The 24,404-nt window shown below is 33.2% G+C and overlaps 2 protein-coding genes across 2 annotated transcripts in view; both read right to left on the bottom strand.

Annotated features, from left to right (window-relative positions):
* Nucleotides 1-2,391: 2,391 nt before the first annotated feature.
* Nucleotides 2,392-3,562, bottom strand: LOC115243659. The gene is made up of 2 exons (XM_029820801.1): nt 3,412-3,562; nt 2,392-3,248 (listed from the first exon to the last, which is right to left on the bottom strand). Exons 1-2 carry the CDS (start codon nt 3,553-3,555, stop codon nt 3,009-3,011), a joined length of 384 nt encoding a protein of 127 aa, XP_029676661.1. The 5' UTR covers nt 3,556-3,562; the 3' UTR covers nt 2,392-3,008.
* A 7,800-nt stretch (nt 3,563-11,362) lies between these two features.
* Nucleotides 11,363-24,404, bottom strand: part of LOC115243645 (fez family zinc finger protein erm-like) — a 33,347-nt gene continuing 20,305 nt past the window's right edge. The window contains exons 5-6 of the mRNA XM_029820786.1: nt 23,444-23,594; nt 11,363-11,978 (exon numbers count right to left, since the gene is read on the bottom strand). Of these exons, the coding sequence (XP_029676646.1) occupies nt 11,680-11,978; nt 23,444-23,594 (450 nt within the window). The 3' untranslated portion in view covers nt 11,363-11,679. The remainder of the gene's footprint in view (nt 11,979-23,443; nt 23,595-24,404) is intronic.

Genomic DNA, 24,404 nt, shown 5'->3' with positions numbered 1-24,404 from the left:
GATCCCAGAGACCAATTGGAGAGAGCCTTTGCCACGCGGCATTCTTTCTCTTTCTTTCTCTCTCTCTCTCTTTCTTTCTCTCCCTCTCCCTTAATCGCGTTGGTGTGTGTAGGTTCGATTCGCACGCCGCCATAACATGGCGCGGGTATTTCGAATATTCAAACTATTCTTTCCCACGCAAATCTCGCAGCTCGACGAATAATTAAATAGCGGATTATCTATTGAATTATTTATACACGTACTTGCAAGAATCTACAGTTTGTAAAATAACTTTGCATTTTATACATGGATTAAAAATAGCGCAAATTATTTTTACGCGCACAATATTTATTATTATTGTCTTTAATTATGATTCTGAATGAGAGACATCATGGATGTGTATGTGCGTGTGATGCGTAAGAGAAAATCCGGTGTCGGTGCAGCATGTTGCGCTCTGGGAAACGAAAATCCCACGCAGCATCCAGGAAGTGGTGAGGGGTGGTACCGGATGCATTTCAATGAGGGGAGACGAGAGCGAACGAGTTCACGTAAAACAATTCTTTCTGCTTTTGGCAAAGAGAGAGAGAGAGAGAGGGAGAGAGAAAAAGAGACCACCGATCTCTTTCATTGTCCACCGCAGGAGTGCATTTCAGCGAGGTGTTTGGTTGCACAGGTTGCGCTTTGTAATCCGTAATAAAGCGAAGGCTCTGTTACGTACTTCCTTTCTGCGATATTTGTTACAAAATATGGTCGACAGAATCGTCAATGAATTTGTATCAAATAATTAAAGAGGCTTATACAGAGAGAGAGAGAGAGAGTATATTCAAATTGAAACGCGTTGCAAAATACAATACAATAATTAATCAGCTGATTGTTTTATTATCCATTATTTATATTTTGCTTTTTTCTTGGAGAAGTCCTTGATGAAATATTATTTAAAAATCTACCGCTGCATTATTGGATACATTATATTGGATATTGACAAAGCTTTTATTTATGCAATCTTAAAAAATTGCACGTATCGCAAATAATTACTGACGATAAAAAAAAAAATAAACATGTTTCTCGCGTTACGGATGGCATATTGCGCGTGTATTTGTAAGACGATCAGATTATTTCAGAAGGAAATCGGTGTTTATTCGCGGGCGAGGCGCGCGACCGGAAGACGCGCGGCCGCATCTGCGTCGCGTGTTTGCCAGCAAAAGAGTCACCTGTTTCATCATTTTGCTATCAAAGCCGGGCTTACCCTGAGACCGGCGCGTGTTATCTCATCGCGTGCTAGCGGTAACGGGCACGAAGCTGCATAGTCGCGATAAATCACTTTTATCAAGCTCAAGGTGGTGGTGGATCGAGATCGAGGTTGAGAACGGGTGCACTGTTTCGCAAAAGAGGTCTTTTCTCCGAGACACGTCGGTATCTAGCGAAATGGAAATCTTATGCCAAACAGGGATAAATCGGTCAGTTTTTGCAAAAATGCTAGAAATTGAAATATTAAAATTGTTCAAGAATCGAATAATCGATTAAATCTCTGTTAGCTTTAATTTATATTTGTGAAAACGTTCTATATTTAATATTTAAAAATACATACGATAATACAACACACATTCACACTTTCATAGAGCTTTCAAAGAATGGAGGCTTCTTGTTTTGAGCATCTGACATTATTATCCGTTCGCATTCGCGGAAGGTTCTTTATCGGAAAGATTCTCAATGCTTGGTCAGAGAACAATGTGTGTGGTATATATCGTACAGCAATATCCTTTGTCGTCGTCGCGATTGTGCCCACTTCCGTGGGAATTCGCAGAACGGAAGTGCAATTTCTGGCTGGTACCGCGTCGTGTCCAGCTTCCATGGTAGCGACGCGAAAAAAAGCGATCCTTAAAGAAACGATGCCAGGTGCAACGCACTCTCTCGCGTCTTCTCATGACGAATACTCCGGATTTAATTCGACGAAATCGTGATACTCGTGGTATTAGTCTCTCTCAGACAGCGAGAGTGTTTTACGGAAAAGATACAGTCGATGAAAGACGACAATTCGCAATCATAAGATTTTGTAGCATTTAATGCGATAAGTGAGTTGCGCTCTGATAACATCAAAAAAGAAAGTTTATGCTATTAAAAGTTACTTTATTAATGTTATAAATCAAGGTTACTATTGAAATTATACATTATTATAATTTATATTATTAAAGATTACGATGCTGAATTATTAATTCAATTTTAAAGATTTAAATGCCTGGCGACAAACGTTACAAAATATACTCATCCATTATAGATAGATGTTTGGCGTAATACAATATAATTAGGTTGCGCATAATTTACGTAAACTTCAAGCATGCAATTCTCTGCCTTTTCCTAAGCATGTTTATGAAAATGGGAAAGAAAGCAAAAGGAATATATTGGAGTACACAGTTTTTTTTTATAAATATTATAGAAATATATTAACTATTTTTACATTTGTCTATATCGCGCGGATTATTTACTCCAAATTATAAATATCAATTGAATATAATCACGTGTATTGCACGTTCATTTCTATAAATATTAAATTGAATAAAATCACATGCGGTGCTTTAAAATTAACATAATTGAATTTAATTGGACAAATCACACGTAATCTAGTCACTTCTTTCAGATATTAATAAAATTCGTTAATTAAAATAAAGAATTTTGCTTTGGTTTCTTCGAGACATGTTGGCATCATGCCTCCTCTGACTAGAATTTATAAACTAATTATAAAATAATTCAGTTCAATTAATAAATTGACAATTTGAGAATGTAGTTTTATCACATTTGTTTTAGGACTTTATATTCCCCGTTTTCTCGCTCTTCGTATAAAAATCTAAATCTTACTAATTTTACTCTAAATTTTAGAGAAGAAATTTGCAAGTAATTTTTAATATTCATTGAAGATGAATCACAAGTTTTGAAATTAAACATTTATATAGTTTTTTTTTTTGTACGAGGAGCAATTTCTATCTCGTAGCTGCGATTGTCTTTGCTATTATCTAGTATATCGAATAATATTTTTACGATTTTTCTAGTTTAGCTTTTTTCGTCGGATTTTCATTCATCGGTTCGTCATTTCTTCTTCTTGAATTTTTGTCTGTTTCTTCTATCTGTTTTTCCTGCTCGTTTCTATTTTGTTCTTCGTTAATTAAATTTGTGGGATCAGAAATTTCGTTTCCGTATTGGTCTGTTTTTACCCACTTGAAACGTCCAGGTAGTGGCATTTCATGCTTAAAATCAAAGTTCCATTTTTTCATGTCCTGTACATCAATAAATATCAAAATTTTAAATCACTTAATCGATATCTAATCTATTTTGCGTAGGATTACTTTATCGAGATATAATTATTTAATAGATTAGAAATAATTTTAATGAACGATTGTTTGGATTTAACTTATTGGAGAAAAATCGTTCGTTTCTTACCTCTTCTGATCTTTGTCGGCTTTCTTCGATAATACGATTGTAAAAGTTCTGTTCCTCGCCGTCGCTGTCATTTTCATCTGCAAAAAGTTTTCTACGCGTGTTCCGTAGACCATTTATCGATGTATTGACACGTTCTTCCATCATCAACCAGGCTCTTGTAAAAAAAGTTAAAATTTTAACGATAAGTTCTCAAATTTATTTTTATATTTATTAAAATAATTGCTCACATATTGAAAAACCTTCTCTTTTTTTATGTTTTTCATAAATTTCTTATAATTTTAATTATATTCACGCAAGAAAATAATTTTATCTTGTATAGATATGGATATTTCTTTTACGAGTCTTGATTCTTTTATCAAATATAAACACAGATTAATCTCATAAATGAATTTGAAAAATTAATATATAAATTAATTTTGTTTACATTTTTATCTGTTCATACAATGCACTTAACGTATAAGAATGAATAATCGTAAATCTAAATTATTGTATTAGAAATGTGACAAATATTTTTTTTGAAATTTCTCTCGTTTTTTTCTCTTATCACATATTATTTTTTATACGTTGCGTTATTTTAATTTTGAAAGAATGTATTTGTTTTTATGTATAGTATGAAATATTAAAGGAAATATTTTATACTGCAATATATATTATTTGCTTATAAATAAATCATACAAGAAAATTAATTTTAAATATGTAATATTTTTTTTGTATACTTCAATTATTTGAAATCATAAAAACAAAATTTCTTTTAAAAAGATTTATCAACGAACTTACTTGTTCTCTAGCAAAACGATCAAATTAGTTGAATACGAAACTACTACTGGCTAGAGGTTTCTACTGTTAAATTGAACAAGTAAACTTGTTGATAAATTTTTCCAAATAAATACCTATATATAAGGATATATACACCGTCGAACAATTAAATTTCGAGACTCGCTTTGCATTTCCGAACGTTTGATCCGTATGTGCTGCCATTTTAGGGGGTTATTCACAACTCAATACTCAACACGTGGTGCAAGTTTTAAAGTTTTATTTGGTTCAATAGTTAATAAGATAGTCACGCAAAGTTGTGTTACAAAATTTTGTTTAAAAATCGGTGTAATAAAATCCTCCTGAGGTAAAATTAGAGGATTGTAGATAAATACGCGATAACGCGAAATTTTGTTTCTAATCTAATTTTACCTCAGGTGGATTTTAACTCACTCTCTTTTCTTAATTCCATGTTCTACAATTTTTATTTTATAATACTTTTTGATAAATCTAATAATTTTAGTGTTGTTTTAAGTTTTTTGGTGAAAATTATTTGTTTCATTTTTTGCGTTTTTCTTCAAAACGAAGCAAAAACGAGCAAATCTCTAAAGGACTTTTTGTCTTAGTTTATCGGTCCCCTACACGCTCCTAAAGTTTTGACATTTAAATTGGGGACACCCTGTATATATATATATACACACATATATATGTATTATGTATTTTGTGTATGTGTGCTTGCGCGCGTGCAAGAGAAGAGAGAGTTGACTTTGAAAGAAGTCATCAGCGCCAATCGGGCGCCGTCTCACCATACGAGCAAATCTCTAAAGGACTTTTTGTCTTAGTTTATCGGTCCCCTACACGCTCCTAAAGTTTTGACATTTAAATTGGGGACACCCTGTATATATATATACACACATATATATGTATTATGTATTTTGTATATGTGTGCTTGCGCGCGTGCAAGAGAAGAGAGAGTTGACTTTGAAAGAAGTCATCAGCGCCGATCGGGCGCCGTCTCACCATAGAATAGGTAATCAACGATCGTTCCTCGCCGCAAAAAGAAACCGACAAAGAAAAAAGATTTCGTGAGGTAAACGAGAAAGATGATGAGAACAAAAACTAAATTGATTATCCGTATCTAATAGAATAATTTGTTTTTGCCTTTGTGTGAGATAGGGCTTCTTTTCCGAATTATTATCTGAATATATCACTATATCGATAAACAGTGATTGAAAAAGTAAATGATGTACTTAAATCATTAATTTATTATTTTTCTACATACGACTGACGTGACAAAGCACATTGGCATATTAAAATTAAGATAACCAGTATATATGACATGAAATATATGACATATATTCTTTTTTTCTTCTTGAAAACATAAAATAATTTTGATTGTTCTAGTTCCAAGATATTAACATAAAAATTCTAACATCAATACCTAATAAAAAATAAATGTTGATGTTAGAAAGAAATGTTATAAGAAGTGATTTATTCCGCAAAGACTCACTCGATCAAGAATGTGTAAACCGGTTAGTGTTCCTACTTTCGTTCTTGAATTCGCCCGTTTATATATGTAAAATTACTCGAACTTAGCAAGGTTATTTATTTTTGTCTAGAAATCTTTCTCGTTTCTTGCGTCGATACTATTTCTTAAATCATTAAAAATGCCTTTTTACAACGTTTAACGTAATATAAGAATAAGATAAAAATTCAAGAGGAAAATTCTGAATCTTAATAACAAAACCTGAAATTAAAAAAATATTTCAATTAATAACGCGCGTATCTTTAAAATAATCATAAAACTATTTTTTTTAGTAATGAAAGAACGGACATATAAATATTAAGAACAGAGAAATCGTATGATTTAAACTGAAAAATTTCTCGACACGCGAATGCGGTATGAGGATCACGCAGCACGCGTGCGAGCACGCGTTTGGTCGAAACTGAGCATCAAACTCACGCAGGTGAATCGATGAGAAAGCAAGCGGAGAATCTTACAGGGTAAGGTTGACGGCTTATCGTCTTGATCGTATAAATTGCCGCATTCCGATAGAAATCGGGAAGTGGCCCGATTATCTCGCTCCCTTCGTTATCGCGCAAATCGCGGCTCAGCCTTTCGCTCTGGATCGCGCAATTCAAATTAGGCAATTACGTGCACAACGTACACGTCGACATTGTGCATTTCGGTTTATTTTGTTTTTTGGATTTCTCAATTTACTGTCTGAGACGTATATTTAAACTCTTAAAAATATATGAAGTAATAGTTGATTTGGAAAATAATTTATATTACTTATATTATGTTTATATTATATGTACGTATATATATATATAAGATTGTTTAAGAATATAGGATGTATAAAAAAAAAAAGAAACTTTTTTTATAAAATTGTTATAAGGAATAGATTCTTTTCATATATTTTTTTTTTAGAATAGTTATTCTATTTCTATGTTTGGTCTAACGATTCGACAAATTTATTAACCATAACTATTGTAATATACATAACTATATCTGCGATGTAATTGTCCAATTATATGAAATATTATTAGTTACGGCGATGTCATGCGCAGAAAGTACTTTCTTACATAAGATAATCGAATATTAAGATAAATTGTAGTTTTTTTATTTTCCCAAATGGAGTTCATACATTCATTCCGTAAACGGGAATAACTGAAGTCCTCCGTAAATGATTATACCGCTAATTGCTCGAGCAAACGTAACAAAATTATCTTATCACGATAATAACCGACCTTCGGCTTCGAAGGAAAAATGGATGTAACGGCAGATTGCATTAGCAAGAAACCGACATGTGAAAATCGAAGTGAAAATTTTTATGTGAAGCAAAATTATATATTTTACAGCTCAGATATTTATATTAAAATAATTGAAATGATTTTTAAACGGATAATTTTCTCGTAAATCTATTTTGAAATATTAGAACTGCATTTAATCGTAATTATCAAAAAATATCGCATATGTAAAATACATATATAAAATTATTTAGAAAATTAAATATGGTAGGAATGAAGAGGATTTATGGGTGGAAAAATTAAATAATATAGAGAATTATAAGAAAAACAATTTATTCGATCAATATTCTCTTCAGCAATAATAAACATATTTTTGGTTTTACCGATTAACACGAATCGCTCACTCGTGCTCGCAAAATCTCTCTTATCACTATTGTATCCTCTTATTTTTTCTTTCTTTCTCTCTCTCAGACATATTTACGCGCACTTTTTCATTTACCATATTAATATGGACATCTACACAAACATCTTAAAAGATTTTTACTTACTGATCTATCGATCACGGTCTCTACATATAAGTTTATATAATCTTAACATACAGCACGAAATTGCTCAACGCGCGAGTCTAGTGTTGGACACGTCGCACTACAATATTCACTAATTAATTATCCCAAGAGGACAATGTCTTTGCTCGTCGTAATCTTCATCGCGAAATCTTTATTGGAAACAAATTATCGTTAACGATACGTCATAATCAGACGATTAACCTAAACGCACTTAGCTAGCTAATCCTAATGGTATGTTACAATCTGTACGTATGTACGAGGGACCAGAATCTCTGGTAAGTTACGAGTTTTCGCGAATTATCTTGTCGTATTCATTTTGCGCTTGACGATATAACTCGTTTCGCGTTTTTGTTTTCTAGACTTTACAGAAAAGAAAACTCGATTACGCTACCAATCGATTAGGTCCGGCTTATACTATCTTTGGTCCTCTAGCCGCTATGATTGCCGGATATGCGAATTTCGTGCGAAAATTCTATCTTTGTCGCTTTTCTCGATTTGTTTGCTATAATTCATACAGGGACGGATAATCTTTTATCGATTTTGAAAAATTGAATATTGAATTGAACATCTATTTGCATAAAACCTTCGCGAAAATTTAAAAACTAATTCCGTTATCCGGAATTATTTCGTTTCGTACATGAGTCTCCGTTCGTATATTGTAACATCGATTGTTTTTCTGTGCAAATAAAGTACAGCGTGCTTATCATTAAGCTACATATTTCACTTCTCCGCTTTTTTTTAGCGTTAATATAAAAATAATTGCTTCCACTCACGCTTTTCTTTCACAGCAATGACTTCCCATCTCGGAAGTATACTTTGATTTTCTGACGATTAAATATTGGTAAAAAGTATGTCCGTCAAGATAATATATTCATATATCAATAATTACAAAAATATAATAAGAAGTGCGAAAGCAAGACGTGAAGTTATTAGACTCACAAGTAACGTACAAAACAGTTTAAAAAATTATTTGCCATGAAATATTTTATTAAATTGATAATATTTGTTAATAATTTGAATATCATGGTTTCTCTCTTTTTTCTTTCTTTTTCTCTTTCTGAATGACTTTTTCTGAATAATTCACGATTACAAAGCATGAATGTGTGTATGTGAAAACTTTGGCTTCGATGGACTATGACACATAATAGACAAATAGTATTATATTCACAATCAGCTCAGCGAGTTCTCTCCATACAATGGATACATTTTGTGTACATTTTATTTTGTATCATCTCTAGATATTATCAGAGATATACGTTTCGATTGATAGAGAGAATAGAACTACAATAATATATGAAAAAAAAAAATAGATTTTCAACAATTACAACCGATAATCATAAATTAATTATTTTTCATGACTTTATTAATTATACGCGTTTTATGTTAATACTTTTCTTTTGTTACTGCCAAAATATTCAAATTTACTAAAACGCATTTAACACAATTTGTATTAAAACTGATATTAGAATTTTTTATATCAAAAATAAAATGTGCATAAGATTTGTGAAATGCGTAAAAAATAAATATAAACTAAAAAATTTATTAAAAAGAATTTCTGCATATCTGTATCTAAAAGCTTATAGAGCTTAATTGTACATCAAACATACGAATGTTATTTACGTATATAAACGTAAACTCTTTAATATATAGTAGAAATACAGTGATATTCAATAAATATGATATACAATGACACACCGAAAGAAAGGCACATTCAGGTATTTTTAATATAGCATTTTACTTATGTCAATCGAGTTGAATTATTTCATAACGTTAACCGAAATTAGTAATACAAATTAAAATGAAAAAGTCTTCTTTAATTCCAATTTATATTTTTCGAAACACCGAGATAATTGTACATTTTAATATAGCAAATATTACTTAAATATTTTTTATACATCATGTATATACAAAAGGATTTCAAAAATATTTTTATGAGATAATTCTCAATTAGTGTAAATCATATATAATGAATTTATTATTTAGAATTAAAAATCGTCTATTGATAGATGTTATTTTTGATAAAGACTGTGCAATTATCTTTTTATATAAAATATAGTAATAAATAATAAAATTATAAAACCAGCAGTGTACAAATACGCATATATATGCGATATTTTGCGTAGACGCCTCAAGAAATACAATACATATGTATATATACACGTACATATATATATACAGTCGTTCACTGTTAAATTTCAGAGATATGCCTTCAATAATAAATTTGAAATATTGTGGAATATTTTGGCTTAATCATAATAATTCTAACTGCGTCAGAATTATTTAATCTCAAGGCACTGTGTATGTAGATTTTGATCAAATATACGATTGTCCAATTGACTGATTTATGCAAATATCCCGTTAATCGCATTCGATTATGTGTTTTACGCTCCGTAATTATACCTCCGAAGAAAGGATATCGGTGGTGATTTCAATGAAAAATATTTACAATTCTGTTTCTCACCTGAGAATAAGCGAGACTGGCTGGCAGAGAGACAGTGACCTTCAATGTGGCAGACGATCCTTGAATTATCGCACACCTTGAATCTGTATCATGCAATCACGCGTGCACAGTCGCGGCTGTGTGTATTTACATCTCATCGTTTCGCGATAAGACAAACCTATGTCATTTTCATGATATGCTGGTTTCTTTTGTTCCGTTCTCTCGGAATGTATCCTATTTTGATGACTCTCGTTATTTTTATAAATCATCCCAATATCTGTGTATCATTTTCGATTTTGACACATTTTCCAAGATATACGACACTTTACTAGAGCTGTGGCTATTGAAGTATAGCTCGTTAATGAAATATAGCTCGTTAAGCAATAAAACAAAAAGAATAATGCGAGATTAACGTCGCGTCTTAAGGAATTTATATTCGGTTCAATTGATATGAATATACGATAGATAACGATGATACTTTGACATATCACGTGAGTTATCTGAAAAAAGTAGCCGGTATTTATCTGGTGTTACGTATATATATAATATACGTAACGCCAGCTATAATTATATGCCATAAAGTAGACGTAGAATCACTGATATAACAAGAGCGAAGCACTACATTTTAAAGCGATTCTCATTGATACACGTGCATCACGCGTCGTCAGTCATTCATCGATGTACCTACATACATACAATATGTGCGTAGCATTTCAATACATTAATCGCGGATGCACACGTGTCTTCACGTTACACGTTACGAAAAGATGCACTTGTTGTGACGAGATTTGTCGATGCAACGAATAAGAGCCATGTCCAATAATCCGTTTCGACATATCATGCATCGTGGTATATTATCACAATATCATATATATAACAGTATCATCTAGATGTGATGACCAGTAATACGCATACACTTGCAATTAGTCACGAAAGAAAATGAACAGATTATTAATGTATCTCTTGGGGATATTCTGTAATGTCTACAAAGTATCCTAGAACTCTGATTTTAAAATTTATAAATAACTATATATACATAAAATAATATGTAATAATATATTTAATAAAATAATGAATCCTCTTTTATGGAATCCATTTTTTTTGCAAAAATTCGAGAGAAGATTTTTTTCTTTGAAAATTTTTAATACGTTATATTAGAGAGAGATATCTGTATAAAAGTTAAATTTCTTTTGTGACTAACATAAATGTATGTATGTACATACACTCATATATATTTTCGACGTATATTATGAAGTATTCGCGACGTAAAGCGGAGTTGAACATAACGAGAATAATCGATTGTTTTCGTTTTACTCCGAATGTATAGCACCAGAATCTTATATGAAGTATTCGCGACGTAAAGCGGAGTTGAACATAACGAGAATAATCGATTGTTTTCGTTTTACTCCGCACCAGAATCTTCTTTTTCTGTGAGACATGATAAGTTATCATTTTAAATTCAATCTTTTTTCTTACAGTACGCGCACATTAAACACGTTCGTGTTTCGCTATTTCAACGTTATGTCCAAGGATGATACACTCGAAACGCATTACTCCTTCCGATCAACGTCGGATTAAATCTATATGTGAAATCTCGCTTCTCCGGCGACCGATCTCACATTACGTATTGCCTTCAATGGGCTACGACACGATGGTGCGATACGTACCGCGCAGGCGAGGGGGATGAAGGGGGATTTATCCGGTTTGAAGCACCGCTGCGTTCACGGACAAGACGTTCGTCTGTCAGCTGAACGAGTCTCAGCTGCTGCTGGGCACGGATATCATACGATAACCCGTCGAATGTGGCGATACCGGTGACGAGCGCCGGTTATTGTTCGGCTGCTGAGGCGGTATCTGAAGAGAGCGATAGTCGAGCGCCGGCGCCGCCGGATGCTGACCTTCCCGGTGCCTTCGCAGATCGACCTTTCTCTGGAATGCTTTGTCGCACAGGCCGCACTGAAACGGCTTATAGCCGGTGTGCTTACGCATGTGCGTGATCAGGTTGCTGCTCTGGGAGAACGCCTTGCCGCACACCACGCACTTATGCGGTTTCTCACCTGTAACACGAAATCAAGGAAGATATCCGGGGTCAGTACGCTGTACGTTGCATTTTTCAGTATTTTGATTTGGGAAAGAGATATATAATTTTCAAAAAATACCGTCGTATTTTAATATAATTTTCGAGAGAAAGCATATCTCGTAATTATAAAAAGATATAAAGCAGTACTAATTATATGTATAAGCAGAATTCACACGTTAATTTTCTGAAATAAAATTGCTATTAAATATATTTCTATTTATATTTAATTAACGCGCGCGCGTGTGCAAATATATTTTTTTAATTTACTTTAAATGTATTGTTATTAACACATATAATAGAATACACCGTCAATTATCATATCGAATGATAATATTTCAAACAATATTTCTGGAAGGTTTTGCAACATGTCTCGTTGAAAACCGTGAGTGATGTTACATTTCTAGTTATGAGTATTACGGATCAATTAATTAAGAATTTGTATTGATTATCACAACACATTATAATTCACGTTATAAGTGCGGATGGCATAATAAATTCTGCTCAAAAGAAAGACGTGAATTACGAATGCGCGCGTTGCAAATTCGATTATCAGCGAGGAACAACAGCGCGCAGTCTTGAATAATGAGCCAAGGTTAATCAAACGCAACTGAATCAACCAATAAATCATGTGACCAGTCGTGTGCGCGTCAATCGATGATGACTAAAGTCTGTGTGGTTGATCTTGCCGAAGACGACTTAGCCATACAATCGTAATACCTTCGTCAACAACCCGCTCAAACACACAATGTGCAATTAATAATTATTTTATACATAAAACAAACAATTAAAGTGTTTGCGCACGATTGAGACAATAATATGCAACGTGCTAATAAACAATAAAAAATACATTTAACACTATCTTCGACAAAAATAGAAGAAAGTAGAAGAATTAAAGAAATCGATAAAAAATCATGTGAGATGTCATGTGTGGCGGAAGATAATCGATTGGTATATATATGTTGGATGCGCTGTCTATTCGTGATTTTTCTTAAAATGATTTATAAATAAAGTGCGGAAGAATGTGTATCGTTTTCCCGTATGCAAATTTTGGCAACGATAATAATCTGTAATAATAATCACTGTAATAATAATAACTATTCGCATAGAACGATGTTTCATCTTAATTATGATTTCATTAGTAAAAGCAGAAAATATCTGATAAATATGGTTTCATTGGTGAAAGCGGAAAATGTCACGAGTGACTATCATTTATTAACGTCAGCCGCATAATCTTGTATCTGGCAATTGCTCTCGCGATATCGTTACACGAAAAAAAAAATCAACAACTTCTCTGTTAATCGCTCCCGCGAATCTTGACGTTCAAGAACGATCATCCTGCACGCAGATCGCGGCCTCGTAGTAGACAGCAATAATAATAATAATAATACTAATAATAAAAAAAGAGACTGACCCTACACACGCTTGTAAATTCTTGTCACGATCTTCTAAAAGTCCGTCGGTCGTCTAACGACGATCGATTGACGGTGATAATACAGAGCAAACAGCTGTTCTGTAGAGACAACGCTTCTCTTTCTCTCTCGAAATTCCGAGCAAATAATTTTACGATTGTAAAGCGACGATAAAAGTGTACGGACGCCTTCGAACGTTGTAACGCGACGGAAGGTGCCGTTAAGATTCTATCGAAAAGAAATTAATTCTGCTCGCGGACACGTTGCGCGCGCGAACGATATCTCTTTCTTTTCCTCTCTTTCGAATGAGCGTGCATGAACAGTAAAAAAGAGAATTCAGAAATATCGCGAGCAAAAGAAAACAACGAATAGCTATTCGCGTAAAAGAAATTTTTTATGTTGTCATCGTGCGTGAAACACGGCGAGTAATTGCTGGGTATTTAACGCTCGCGTGAGAAGAGATAAAATCGGTGATGAAAACGTTTGAATTTATATCCAATTTAAATTGTAATGGCATAAAGAAATGAAATGTCGAAAGTGTTTATGGAATGATATAACAACATTAAAGTAATTTGATAGCTCGTCATGCTCTCTTTTATTAATTAAGATAAGTTGTTTTAAAGCTGATAGATATTTGCAAAACTCAAAAATGCCATAAATGTTCAGCACCAAAAATATTTAATAAATTGTTAGAAAATTAATTATAAAATGTATTTTAACATTTCTTTGCAAATAGTATAAAATTAAAATTATTTAAGCAACATTAAATATCCATATTTGAATTTTTGGAGAATATAATCACTCACTATGAGAAATTATAGTTTAAGTTTTGTTACTCTGTATTATATTTTGACAGTGACTGTAAATTTTAATTTTACATTATCGTTATTGCCGGTAGTAAAGAGGTGAGGTACAGTCGATCTTTAATATCGGGTATGAATTATCATTCTAGCACTTGATACACAAAAGAACCAAAGATCGATTTCTTATATCTTTTATCTTGTGCGGAATAAAGAAACTTTCTTTTCTTGACGCGGTTCTGACTCATCGGCAGCCGTCGATGTATAAACGGACATTCTTTTCTTTAAATTAAATTTACCGACGTTTTATTCCGATATATTATCGTCAGAATTATCGTCTGCAGCATGGGTATGTACAATGGCGAAGTAGATGACAGTATTGCTTTGTTGAAGCAGGCACGCCGTTTCACTCTTATCATTCTTCACGACTACACGAAGGAAAATACAATTATCGTAATTGTTCCACCTACGATTCAATTTTTATATCGTATTGCTTGATGCAGAAAAAAGTGCAATCAGACTTTAATACTCTAGAGCGAACGCATCAATAGATTGCTTCGTATTTTATAATAAATTTTCTGTGTATCTTTAGCGACAATGAATAAGATAATCATAAAAAAATTACAAATGCTCTTATTTAATTGCAGTAAATAAATACGATTAATTACATCCGCATGTGTCTCCTGTATGCAATTAGGATTTTGTTCAGTAGTACATGTGCGATATTGTTATATTACGAATATTTTCTTTTACCGACTTTTTATTTTGCGAAGACGTATCTCTTTACTACATAACGAACGAGATAAAGTACGCAAAAAATACAACTATACAATTTTAAGGACGGCAATATCGAAGTAGCGAAATAAGAACGTATCCTTTACGTACAAAGTTTTATTAAGAAATTTATTAAAAGAATTTTGCACTCATAATTCGGAGACTTTCGTGGCCCTTATGATCTTGTTGACTTGAAAAACACATTGCGGAATTAAAACTAATAAAACTTGATGGAAAAATGATGAAAGTAATATTAGAAATAATTTGATAAGATCTTTAGTGCTTAAAACGCAATACAATCGTAATCGCTAATATTTAGTTAATTCATTTGAAGAAGGGACTATATAATATTTGGATCGAAGCGGCGATTAAATCACATTTGCCATCTTCGTCCAATTGCCTTTCAAAACCAACGTAATGAAGCACATTTTTATATATCATTCGGAGGAAGGGTGACTCGCAGGAAAAGAGGAGAAAAGTATGACAGCGCGATGTTTGCCTTAGACTTTTTAATTTCTCCGCGACGATATCATCTCTCTCGCACAAACGCAAGGGAAGAAAAGTACGATTCGCGCGGCTTGCCGGACAATATTTATCGAGAGTGTCAGCGACCCATACGTACGTGCGTATACACCTCATCCTACGTACTATGCCTATCGATCCATCTCGACTCTCATTACCGGCCCCTTACCGGTCGACTTAAATATTTACCGGCTGAAACGTTCGCTTCGCGGCCGATTATAATGATAGGAGCGAATAGCGCGCTTCTGTATGTGTACGCATTCGTGTATTACGCATACAATAGTGGAGCGAGTCCTCTTAATTATGCAGGTCTTTTTTAACGAACATGATGTAATAGCAGCGATATCGACTGTGATGACAGAGAGAAAGAGAAAGAGAGAGAGAGAGAGATAAAGAATCGATTCTGTGCGGATTTTTCGCGTTGGTGAAGCATTCAAAGTTCATCAAAGATATCCGATAGTCTAACGATTTTAGGCAAAGTGTCAACTTGTTGTCTGAGAGAATTGTCTGTTTCATAATTATAATTAAAATTTTTCTGGATCATTTCTCATGTAGATACGAAATAAGATTTGTTGTTTTTAACGTTGAAATAATTCAATTTTTCATCGACGAGAGACAAAATCTTCGACAATAAACATAATAGTACAATAAACGTTGATAAAATGACACATCTAGCAATGATATGATGAACTAACAATAAGTTTTGTCAAAACCCACCGAACGCCCCTTTCTTTGTTTTCCCGCTCGCCCAGGGCTCGATGAGAATCATAACGTTTGCCAGCACAATTTGCCGGACACAACATACCATTTCGTTTGATACCCGCGTATTCGACACGATTACTCTTTCAGAGCGTTCACGACGGTTGTTTGAACGAATGATGAGGTACAGAATACATACTATGCTCCGCGCGCATTACCCGTGGAATACCTGCATAGGCGAAAGTTCGTGTCCGGAAATGTGCAGTCGGCGAGCGATCACCGAGAGCGGCTGTATTTTTTTCTGCCAATTGCTGCCTGGCATGCGGAAAAAGTTGTTTCTTCAGGTCGATCGCCGGAAGCGATCATCGCAATCCGACTTATTCCTGTATTCTCCTCTTTTCTTGCCCTTTCCGGCTAAGCTAGGGGTGAACGAGGAGGGACCCTGTCGCGCGATCGATCCGTTCGATGGGAAAAGTCCGGGCGGACGAATCTAAATTATCGAGTAAAAGTGTGCTTTTGATAATGGCAAAAGTGTGCGCAAAGTGTTTTGCGCGGGAGGCAACATTTTTTTTTTTTTTTTTTCGTCAATGACCGTCATCGTGGCCCGATTACATCGATACGCATTGCACTATAGATGACGGGTTTGCATCCCCGCGCGATGAATAATTTTGTTGCGACGACACGAAATGCATTATGCAAGTATATATGTGCGCTGTCCGTTATAGTGCGCGTATTCAGATGTCTCAGAGTGAATCATTGACGGTGATGGTGCCTTCGATCCGTGCGCGATTCGCCGATCAATCGATCGCGCGATGATAATTGATCGATCAATAAGTACCTTTCATCGTATAAATAAGTGTCATTACTTGAACTTTTTCTGTAGTTACGAGAATATATTCGGAGAAAATCAAGCATTGTACGTTAGTAATTCTTATGAGAAAAATACAGTGATAATCACCTGTAATTTTCTAATCAAATTATCAACTTTATTTCTTGGAATCTTAGTGTTTAATGTTTCCTTCCGAATCTAAAAAAATTTAATGAGAGATAGTAAAGTTTTAACTTATTGGATCAATTGACATTTATTTATCAATATGCTGAAAATTCGAAACGATTGATATTAAAATTTAAGAGTCTTCCCAACAGCTAACAGTTTGCGGAAAAATGCAAACTATGTTTGTCGTTCGACACTTTAACATTCAATCGATTAATCGAACCAAGTTATTGTACAATCTTGATAAAACAATGTATCTTCGACATAGTTTATATTTTTCTTACATTTTGCGCGAAATATATCCGTGAGTGGAGACGCAGTAAGCGTGATAAAGTGATTGTCAATTATGTAAGAAATCAAATTGTAGCGGCGACATCGCTACCCTAAGAAAGACACCGTCCGTACGATAGTGACAATGAGACCTCTGGCGCCTATTCCACGTCTAGGAATTATTTATAGGATACGCTTTCGTCGCGAAAAACTTTGTTGGAATATCATTGAATCTTTATTCTTTGGATGAGAGATATTATTTCGCCGCACATTAGGAGAGATCATTGAAGCATTTACACTTAGAAAAATTGAAGCTATAGAACATATTTTCTCCCAAGAACGTCTTTGTCGAACATTTATCGAAATATCTTTGAATCTTTATTTCCTGGAAAAAGATACTATTAATGATATACGTTCTTCGTAAAATGATTGAAGCTATAGAGCGTTTCCTCTAAAAAAAGCTTTAATGATAGGACGATGTGTTCTTCTATGAGAAAAAAAAAGAATTTTCACGCACATAAATATTATTACTATCAACTACACACGCATACACATACCATATAACTACATTGGTATACTTTGCCACGTTTAAAGACAATAAAATTTTGAACATCTGCGTTATTTTCCCGTCATTTACTTTTGAACGTCTGCGTTGTTTTGTTCGTAATTTATTCGTTTATTTTAATATATTCGACTGTAGTGTTGAATAAAAATTTTTTCCTTGAGTAATTTTACTTCATTGATTACATAATCCATAGAATATTTCTAATATTATTATAATTATGAACATTAAATGTACTTTTGACCGTGTGTGTGAGCCATGTTAAATTACGCTTTTTCAGTTTAAACCATAAGTTGTATTTTTAATAGACTTTAATAACCTTATTATCACTTGCAATTACATTTCAAGAAGGCTGCTTGGTGACGCATTAAGAAACATACGTGAGCTTTTCTGAAAATTATCATAAATTGTCTAACTTTTAAATTATTTACAAAAACTGAATTTTTATTATTATAAAACCGTTTATTTATTTAACTAAATGTGAATAGTTCAATATTATTTGTGTATGCTCTTACACCATCGCGTCTTTCAATTAATACATAAATCTCGAATATTTCGGTTAGCTATTCGCGCGGTATCGCAATGCAAGAAAGCGAAATTGATAGTGAAAAATTGCCGCTTAGGAAGGATCGATTAAATTCGCATTACGATCACCCCTCGTGAAAAAAACATAGAAAGCACAAAGTGGCTAGAGCGAGTTCTTCGAGGACACTACACTCCCTTTCTTCTGTAACTCCTAACCCACGACGACGACGGCTTACTCCCTTAGCCGCTAATTAGCGCGGGACACGCACGCCCGACGACGACTCGTGTCGGGCACGTGTCGTGCCGGAAACTCGCTTAGCGCGCGACAAACAGACCGTTTCCCATCGTACATGCGCTCCTTCCGGTCGTTTCCACGAGAAAACGTGGCCGAGGCAGCTGATTAAATCGCTATTAAAACGTGTTCCTATCGCTCCCCATCGACGCTTTCTTTCATGTCCCGCTTTTATTACGGGATAGTCGTTTAAGAAAAACGCGATTGGATACGCAATACACACCGGGGTTGGATCAGCCACTAGTCACTTGATATTATGCATATATGCGTGCGATTTGATTTATTGGATGGCTTAATGTGTGTGTTCAATCGCCGAAATATTTTTGATTACTCACTTCTTCATTAAGATTATTGTTTTAGTGAAATACATTTATTAAATTATTTAATAAATAATTAAAAAATAATAAATTAATAAATAATTAAAAATTAATAAATTATACATTTATTAAATAATTAAATAATTACGAATCATACAAATATTAAGTAATTTATACTTATAATAACAACATGCACGGCATACCTAGACGTTGGGTACAATGTAATTTAATCATGCTATAGTTTTCATTTAATTCCTTATCGAAGGGAGATTTTGTTATATTATTACTCTAGTTAGAATATATACACGCTGCTACATGTATATTTTCAAATATTAAAATATACGCCAAGAATTCCTAGTTTCTTCGTGGTAATGTTATGGAAAACATAAAATGCACATTGCGTTTTATGAATATTTCACAGCGCCAGGCAACTATTTTAGCAAAAAATCTACATTTCTCTATGAAAAAATTGTTTTAGGATTTAGCAAATACAGTTATTTTCTTTTTGAGAAATTGCCGATAATAAGCTGCTCTGAATTATGGAGAAAATCGTGCGATTGTGGATGTTTGCTAGATACACTCGGTATTGGAGTACAAAATCACTTTTTGATGCACGGCGCCGCAGAAATGCATTTTCCGTCTAAATTACATTTTATTTTATATGGGAACAATTCGTCGTTCAGTAATTGCCTTTAATGATGCGAATGATGAGTCAAAATAAATGAATCTTGTGTCATTTTATGATCTTGCGTCGCGTCCGAAAAATCAAGATCCAACTCCACTAAATACGTACTAAATTTTCACGTAATTATGTTAAATTAAATCATTCTTTTCATTTTGCATTATTTAAAAGACAACGTAAACTTTATTATGTTTCTTGAATATTATTAACGATATTAATAAATACAATAATAATCATAAAAAAATATGATTAATATAAACTTTACTAATATAAACTTTCAGTTTATTAAAATTATAAAAAATATTATTTTGTAGTTGCTATCGTATTTATTAATATCGTTAATAATATTCAAGAAACATAATATAATAATATTTCGAATTTTTAAATACTTCTTAAAAATTATGACTTGAAATAATTACGAAAATTATGAAAATTAAAGAATAACAATGATTCTGTAGTTGTTACGTTAATAATAGTTAATAACGACTTTTACTATTTGTTATATGGCGGGCAAATTTCTGCTTCGGGCGATTTTGTATGGCGAAAGAAAGAAAAATAACCGTTTGCGTGTGCGTGACGAAACACGATTTCCATACGAAACAGACTGATGATCTGCCGATATATTTATTGTGGGCAATGTGCGTGTTCGCATTTGAGTCTCTCGCGGCGACAAACCTCGAATGAATCAAATCCAGAGCTAATCTGATTGCATGCCAATCCACTTTTTCTGGCTTATATTGTGAAAGGATAATTGTCATCACTATCGCGAATGAAACGACGAAAAATATTTTGCCGATTTTGCGTATCTAGATATTAACGAGTGATTTTCTTCATATTATTTGAAACCGTAATATTTCTGTATCGCGAATTTTTATGATAATAATCATGATGTCGAAAGTATATAACACACTAATGATTTATCTCTATGGATAAAGTATTATATAAACATTGTAAGATATCTCAATAATTACAACAAAGAAGGTTCTTTAAGATCCGTTTAAAAGATTCCATTTGATAACTTTTATTAGGCATAACAAAATATGTCAAAAGCTTTAGATTTATATAATATTTCTCTTCTATTTCCCTTTCCTATCTAAAGTGCACGATGGCGTGATATCGATTCCTAGTGTCGCGTATATGCCCTCTGCGTGATTCTTTCATATGCGAAAAGGGTCAGTTGCATAGAGACGTGGGTGCGACATTCATGGAGACACCCTATTGAAGATGCACCGCAGGTCGCGTTTAAATGCACACATCGATATAAAGGTGCGGTCACAAGTCCCTTCGTCCTCCGTCCTCCGTCACATTGAATTGAATAAATGAGCACTACAACGCAATGTCATTTACGCGATAACGCGCATCAAGCAAATGCAACTTTTTATAAGCCTACTCTGCGAATAATGCACACGAGGCTTATTATGTTTAATGAATCAAGTGACATTAATGATGTCTTGAAATATTAATAAAATTAATATTTTAATTTACAAAGTATGGAAAGAATATTTAATTTTTTTTTTGTGAGGGGGAGGACAAATATTTTAATTTGTTAAAATATTTGGGTAAAATATTTTTGTATACTCTAACAAATGTATCTATATTATTACAATATGCATATGATCTGTCCCAAAATCAACACATTGTGTAGATATTAACGAGTTTAACTCTATTAGGGTTGTATCATCGATACTCAATCAATCTTATTTTATAAAATTATATATATTAGATTTATAAATATAATTAAAATTATTATGAGATTTATTATGAATAAAATGAGATTATTTCTTGCTTCTCATGCATGTTATTTTCGAAATCTTAAAAAGACATTAAGATAGGCTCTATAAAATTATCGAGGTCTATGAACTTTATTCGTCGTTTCTCAGAAACTATAAGAGAATAAATTCTTCTCGTCTTCGACAATTTACGATGCGCGACCTGCGTTCGAACATTCGGCCGATCACAGGACACCAATAGTCTGAATAATACACAAAGTAGCTTACCACGATGGCAACAAGATACAGAGTCTTTATAAATAATTCTGAAATCACCCATCAAAGACACGATCGCACGTTCTTTTTCAAGTGCTATGAAGAACAGTATGCGTTTGGAGACAGATGACAAAATATGAGAAAGAATGACAATATGAAATTGCAACTCAAGGCAGACGAAATTAAATTTAATCCTTTGCATTCGTAATAATTTGAACTTAGAACCTGGTAATCTAGACAACTGAGAGCAGATATACAAATGCAAAGAGTTAAATATATATATAACCGTGAGTTTATAATAACAATTAAAATTATTTTATAATTTGTCTTCAAATACTTGTCTAATTAAGACGCTGTTCGAAAACATCGTTTACGATAAAAAGAATATAGTGTTGAAAGTCGAAACCAATTCAATCGTTTGATATCACGCCATTCTATTATCGAGCCTATTTTTAACCACTCGCTTGGGTCTTTTCGTTCGGGTGTAGAGCCTAAGGAGAGAGACTCGTTACTAACAATATAGTTATCGATCGGTGATATGCAGCAGCAACATTTGGTCGAAGACCGTAGAGAAAGAAGAAGTTTAAGAGAGAACATGCGACAAGCTGTAATTCCGAGGATAAAACTTGAGTTGCACGAGTATAGCCGCAACGTAAAAATTAGATATACATAAGTGGAGGCTTGTTACCAACGAATGCAATTATCGATACACACGCAAGTCTCGTATGCCAAAACTTTGTCATATGGTCGCCTGCTTTGTCCGGTAAGCGCATTACAATCTCTTTAGAGAGATGCGCGAAAATGATGACAAAGAGATCGGAGAAGCGTATTGTATTTCTGAGACTTTATGTATTGTATAAAATATTGAGGGCGATCATATACACCTCCGCTCATTTTGAAATCGAAATTAATTGTTTGGACATACATGTGAACGGTATGATTATTTTACTACGAAATTTATATTATTATAGTATATTATTTTATTAGAAAATTGGATATAATTTTGAATTATATTTAACTTTTTTTTTCACGAACTTAGTTCGAAAATAGAACATGTCTTAGGACAAAAATGATAAAGTTTGGATTATTACGTATTTAAAATGCAGGTATAATTCCGATTATACTGACATTGAATTCTTTCTGATATACTCTTTAGGCAGTTCGTGCACTAATAAAACATATTAGTAACCTGATATGCAAACAATTAATTTCTGTATTTTTAAACTAGATGTAGAATCTCTTTTCGTAATGAATATAATCCTCTTCATATAAACAGCATTTATCTGTCTAATATTTATGTATGCAATGATGACTTTTTCCCATTTCCTGCGTGTGTATAAAATACTTAATACATGACATCGTAGAAATTCTATGTAGACATTCTAATAAATTTATAAACGCGCACGCGTGAGCTAGGATTTTCATAATTCTATCAATGCGAGCCAAACGAAAAACAAGAAATGAAAAGGAAATTTTCGTAATGAAGTTGTTCAAATAATAATAAACACCGTTTATAATTTGCCGCATGATTAATCGTGATTAAAAATTAATTTTTATATCATGCAGACATTGGAAATCGAATCGAGATGCACTGAATTGCTGAAGACTTACCAGTATGGATGTAGGTGTGTTTCTTCATATCTGACTTCTGGTGAAACCTTTTGCCACAATATTGACAGGGATAAGGCCTCGTGTCAGAATGGATCAGCAAGTGAGTGCTGAGTGTGCTTGACCGTTTGAAGGCTTTACCGCACTGCTTACACTATTATAACAAACAAAAAGCAAATGGTTTACATATACACCTTACTACATATCTTGCCTGTTTGATAAAGAAATATATATTTTAATATTTATTAATTATTTATTAATTATATCTTAATATTAATTATCATTTTTAATTTTACTACGATTTTGCGAGCCTAGTAAAGTAGAGTTATTTTCATTTTGCTGTTAAATATAAATTTCCTTTGCTGACAAATCACCATCGTCTAACTGTTAAACCTCTATGTAGCTAATTTATCAATTCCTTTTTGACAGCTCATGTTCTCGCACATCACACGCGTTATTGATTATGTCTCTCTTAAGAAAATTTTTTCTGCAGTTATGCCTTCTCAATTTTGTGATCGTGAAATCTTCATCACATTTTGCATATATTAGTATATTAATATAATTATTAAGAATTAATAGATTTTATCAATGTTGGTTCAACTATATTTCCTCAAAAATTTGCTAAAATTTATCTATTATAGAAATATCTGAAATTCAACACATATTGCATTATAATAATAAGTTATGCTCAGTCTTCTTCATTTCCTTAAATTTTCGTTCCTCGCTCGAAACTTGGATTGTTTCTCACATTTATAGCGGTTGTCATATAATCGCCGTAAAATATATTACGTTTCGAAAAAGTACATAAAATATATTACGAGTCTGCATTACTTCTCTAACGCCATAAAGTCTCCCACTTTTCAACTTCTTATGCGAACGCATAAGAAGGGAATGAATGCAGACGACAAGGTAGACGGAAGGCGCTCCTGAACGTCAGGACGCTATGCACACCTGTGTTCACGAA

The sequence above is a fragment of the Formica exsecta genome, unplaced genomic scaffold, assembly GCF_003651465.1.
Source record: "Formica exsecta isolate Colony F162 unplaced genomic scaffold, ASM365146v1 scaffold72, whole genome shotgun sequence".
Lineage (NCBI taxonomy): Eukaryota > Metazoa > Arthropoda > Insecta > Hymenoptera > Formicidae > Formica > Formica exsecta.
Note: the sequence above shows the minus strand (reverse complement) of the source record. Positions and strands in the feature narration are given on the sequence as shown.